Source organism: Agrilus planipennis, unplaced genomic scaffold (assembly GCF_000699045.2).
Source record: "Agrilus planipennis isolate EAB-ADULT unplaced genomic scaffold, Apla_2.0 scaffold1806, whole genome shotgun sequence".
Lineage (NCBI taxonomy): Eukaryota > Metazoa > Arthropoda > Insecta > Coleoptera > Buprestidae > Agrilus > Agrilus planipennis.
This window is the reverse complement of record NW_020440456.1, coordinates 1-4,970: the sequence shown is the minus strand read 5'-3', so window position 1 is coordinate 4,970 and position 4,970 is coordinate 1. Positions and strand designations below refer to the sequence as shown.

General features: G+C 32.0%; 2 protein-coding genes across 2 annotated transcripts; one reads left to right on the top strand and one right to left on the bottom strand.

Moving 5' to 3' along the window:
• Positions 1-373: 373 nt before the first annotated feature.
• Positions 374-1,938, top strand: LOC108743725 (protein limb expression 1 homolog; the record flags this gene model as incomplete). Its single annotated transcript, XM_018479315.1, has 1 exon — positions 374-1,938. A coding segment is annotated over one exon (543 nt), but the record flags the coding sequence as incomplete, so codon positions are not given.
• A 556-nt stretch (positions 1,939-2,494) lies between these two features.
• Positions 2,495-4,915, bottom strand: LOC108743724 (glucose-6-phosphate 1-epimerase). Its single transcript, XM_025979704.1, has 5 exons — positions 4,573-4,915; positions 4,375-4,426; positions 4,157-4,215; positions 3,943-4,099; positions 2,495-3,346 (listed from the first exon to the last, which is right to left on the bottom strand). Exons 1-5 carry the CDS (start codon positions 4,637-4,639, stop codon positions 2,848-2,850), a joined length of 834 nt encoding a protein of 277 aa, XP_025835489.1. The 5' UTR covers positions 4,640-4,915; the 3' UTR covers positions 2,495-2,847.
• Between the last annotated feature and the right edge of the window lie 55 nt (positions 4,916-4,970).

Sequence of the window (4,970 nt, the reverse complement as noted above, 5' to 3'; positions counted from 1 at the left end):
AAAAATAATATTGGAAAGTACCTATTTGACATCGCACTCAAAAACCGTTAACATCACGAGATTCTACACACATTTTTACATAATTATCACTTCTTGAAGTTTAATAAATGCTTTCCATCTTCTAATCATTTCACGAGCGCTTTTTATGTTTCTATTATTTTAAATATTTTCGCAAAAATAATATTGGAAAGTACCTATTTGACACCGCACTCGAAAACGGTTTAGCACCGTCTTTAAGAAAGAATGCCTATTTAACACGCAACGGTAATCGTGGAAAAAAAAAAGTGTGAATTATCCTTAAATTTCGACCCTTAATTTCTAAGAATAATACTACGATTTAAAAACAGAAAAAAAAGCAATTTCACATTTTTAGAATTGTCCAACGAAAGCAGAGGCTCGTCGAAGTGCAGCTAAAATAGCTTTAATGAACTCAGTTTTTAATGAACATCCGTCCAGACGAATATCTGACGATTTCATAGAAAAGGCCGTTGCTGAAGCGCGAGCTTCGTTCAAGGGAGAACCAGAAGAAGCGGATAACCCGAACACTGGCATAGGAGCTTTTCGATTTATGTTGGAATCGAATAAAGGCCGCACTATGTTAGAGTTCCAGGAGTTAATGACAGTGTTTCAATTGCTCCATTGGAATGGTAGTTTGAAAGCGATGAGGGAACGCCAGTGTAGTCGTCAAGAAGTTGTTGCTCATTATTCGAATCGAACACTTGATGATGATATGAGATCTCAAATGGCACTCGACTGGATAGCTAGGGAGCAAGAGTGCAAAGGGGCCCTTAGAAGAGAACTAAACCAGGCCGAGAGAGAATTAGAATCTGCACGATTAGCTGGACGTGAATTACGTTTCCCCAAAGAGAAGAAAGACATCCTGGTCCTGGCGCACAGCCAAGTCAATATGAACTAATCAGTTTGTGCCTTTCTATCGTGATAATGCGCCAAATGTTTGATGCACCAGGCCAGTTCAAAATTGCTGATCTGTTGAGACTGATTTTTTTTTTGGGATTTTCCCGGTGACTTTAACACTTTTTACAAATCTATTCTCCAAATATAAATTCATTTAAAAACTTCGGCAAAATTATATTTCTTCATTGCTTTTTCTTTATTAATTTTTTTGGTGCGCCCTTTGTCTTAGCCCTATTGTTATATCTGATGCTAAAATCACTGGGAATATTCTCTTTTGTTATTTAAAATACTTTGTATATTAACTAATGTTAGGAATTTGTAGCATGTGAGTGTGATTATTATTATTAGTTATTATATTGCGATTGCTCACCCGTCAGGTAAACTGTGGTATTTAACTCCTCGTGATTTTTTTGTTCTCGCTTCTAAAATTTAATATTTGCTTTAAGACTGCTTTATGTTTAATTTTACTTAAATGTATTTTTCTTATTAGTTATTATTATGATCGTATAAACCGATTATGACGCTTTTTGTTAAGCTTTACACTTGCATATACATTTGTAAACTTACTTATTAAGGCATAGCCAACAGAAAAATGCCTCTTATATAATAGCAATAGTACGGGGTCGCACTGGTCAATAAACGAACTAAAATAACTTTGATTATTTTACTTGCTATTTTAAAAGAATCGTTGAAAGTACTTCTCTTTTACTAACTATATTAGTACGACCCTACAATCTTATATTTTCTTTCAATTGCTTTTAAAGTTTATAATTCTTTGTACTTGAAAAACACTATTCGATTTTGTTTACTTTCTTAAGTATGTAAAGTTATTTTTTGTTATCGTTCATCACACTAAATTAATTGAAATATAAACATATTTTTTTTTATTGTACAATGAGTTGTAAACCTATACTGCTTACTTAATTTTAAACATCAACTACTCCATTAATATACACACATTACATATATTTTGTACCAATTGCTCAAGCAACGATTTCAAGTTAATAAAATGTTTTTTAGTTATTATTTATTGCTCAGTGATCCTTACCTCTATTCCGGGATGTTGCATTTTCTTTGAGGTTTATACTACGTGCCCGGTTACCTTTTACAGCAAGCGTATACATACGGCTGGTAGGTACAACTATTTTTAGATAAAATTATTCAAGTTGTATGTTTTTATTTTTCCTTATTTCCTTTGATTTTGATTAGCAATTTAATCTTGTTACATGCTTCATTAATACATGGAAAAAACGTCACCACAGACAGATTAAAAGCTCTATATGAATTATTATTATTAGCGAGCATTTCCCCCTTCTCTAATTTCCGCTACGTGTTTCCGTTACATTTACAAAATTATTCGGTATAGATGATATAGAAATAAACTCGATTCCGATACAATTTTTCTTTGCTTACTAACTTACATTACGTTTTCTAAAGTGATTTCTTTACCTAAGAGCGAATGCGCCATATTTATCTTATAATATCCTTTAAGGCCCTTGTATATTAAAATAATGACAATGTATTTCTGTTTCATCGTCCGGGGATTAACAGACTGTGTTTTGAAATAAAATCGCAGATAATTGATTTAAAACGTTTATTTTCAGTGCTTATATGACAATCGAAAGTTGTTTAATGTTCAACAATCTATTGCACTATTAGTAAGTAGTACATGCTTATCTATACCAGTCGTATACCAGATTAAGGCTAATGTTGAGCTAGCAGGTTACTGAAAGACTCATAATCCAGTAACTCTACAAAAAACTCCTATTGCTTTTCCGTAATTATTTTACGAACACAACCTTTACACTGACATTATTGTTGCTTTTTAAAATCAAAAAATCCTGTTATAAACACAGAAATTACTTAACAATAAAAAATAAGAATCTTTAAAAAGTTGGAATGGGAACACGTCCTCGAAGGTATAATACTTTTTCACATCACTTGTAAAATTTGGCTTGCTTCGAATGCTGTCCCGGGCAAAAGAATAACGGGACTAGAAACATGGCCCGCTTCCACACAGACCATATTTGGGTATTCGTCATCCCCAAAGTCCGTCATCCCTTTTGCTCTATCAACCCACGGATTCCATATAACCGTATCGGGAAAATTATATTTTTGAATTCTCATCTTTCGACCTGATACCACGTTCGTTATGATGTGTTCTTGAGGAGTATTTTGGTATATGCGGTCAGTCCACTCCCCGATGGTAACCACATCCCTTCCCTCTTGATAGCAAGTGTTTTCTCGCGTTTTATCGATGAAAGTGCACCCGTGTAGGCCTGTTATCTGACATCTTCGTACGTCAGGAACCTTAAAGTAAGTGTGGAGCAGCATATTGAAACTAAATGTTAAATCTTTGCTTGGATTGTACACTGCTATGTTGAAATGTAACTCTTTTTCTCGGAGTATTAAACGGTACGTAAGTCGAAATCTGTAATAAAAATTAATCTAATTATTAACTTAACTATCACATATAAGTCCAAAACTCATTTCCTACTACTTATAAACAAGAATTTTTTTTAATTAAAAACATTCATTGAAAAAAAAATTAAATTATAGAAACGTTTCTATTTTGTGACAAATATAATGATTATAAAACATTATTATGTAACAATTTGTGGTATACAGTTTTCCAGTACAATTTAATTGCATAGAATATAAACCTTTGTCACCAATTTTAATTGACATGCTTGATAACTTCCAACGTTCTCAATGCATAAATATTTTATTCAAGCAATTTTCAATTCTTGCCTGATAATGAGGTCAAGTATAGAGCAAAAAGGGCAAGAATGGAAAAGTTTTTGTGCATGTCATATAAAATAAAATAATGCTTGTTTCCTATACTAGGAGAAGCTTGTTTTTTAATGAAATATTATGTAATTAAATTATAAATTCTTTAACTTCTTCAGTGAACTGAGTTGTATTACAGAAAATGGTACTTATGATATAATTTTGATTCTTTATCAAAAGTTAGATATTATTTGGTAAATTGTAAGATTCAAATTTATTAATAAATATTATACTCACGAAAAATTCCACATAGAACGTGTAAAGTCGTTGTCCATTATAGAAAATATTGCTTCTACATCACCACTAGCTAGTCTTTCAGGGGCCTTTTCAAGATTCCAGCGTACAATTCTGGCAAAGCCATGCTGTGGTCCAAATGTCCATGGTCCAAATTGAGCTATAAAAATTATGTTTTTCCAATATTTAACTACTAGTAATTGCTAATGTTACTTACGAAATACAAATGGAATTCCTCCTCTTATAGCCTTTTTTCCATCAAACACTGCTTGTTTGCTAAAATAAATATATTTTTAATACAATTATTTAAAATTATCTTGGTTTAAATTGAACAAAACAATTCAGTTATTATTCCCAAATGATATTTATTGTTTAGAATTATAAAATAATTCTATTTTTGTTAATGTATGAAAAAATTTGGAGCAAAAATTTTNCCTTACAAACAATTGCTCTTGGTTATTTACTCTCCAGGAAACCACTGTGGCACCTAAAATTTAAATAAACCTTAAGGTAATTTAAAAAGAAAACTTAATGCATTTAAAAAATGTAAGGTTAGAAAAGTGTAATTTCGTTTAGGGATACAAATGTTTTAAGTAATCACAGAAAAAATATAATTAAATAATAATTTTTTACCATGTAAATTAATTGTACATGTTGTATTATTTCCCCTGTCAAGCACCACAACACTTGTAGCAGCCATTACCAAACTTTAAGCTGCCGCGGCCGGTGTAACTTTTCCCCGCTCCTCTCTTAACAACAATTAAACCACCTGTACGATTACTTACAGGTGTTACACTTTTCAAAATAGGTAATCACTTTTATAATGGAAGTCATTAAATTTTATCATGGGCCCTTCTAATTCGCAATAAATGCTACGTACTAAATAGTTCGAACATGAACTGTAACCAGGCAACTGGTTTTTCATTCATCTTTACAAAAAACACTTCAGCTTCGCCTTGTTTCGTCCCTCCGTAAACTGCAGCGTTTATTGGTGTCTGTAGTACCTAACTCCTAATACTTTAATATAAGAT

Coding starts and splice junctions, on each gene's coding strand:
- LOC108743724 (XM_025979704.1), bottom strand. CDS start 4,639: ATGGCTGCTACAAGTGTTGTGGTGCTTGACAGGGGAAATAATACAACA. Junction 4,427..4,572: donor ATGTACAATTAATTTACATG/GTAAAAAATTAT, acceptor TTTAAATTTTAG/GTGCCACAGTGGTTTCCTGG. Junction 4,100..4,156: donor AGGAATTCCATTTGTATTTC/GTAAGTAACATT, acceptor TAATTTTTATAG/CTCAATTTGGACCATGGACA.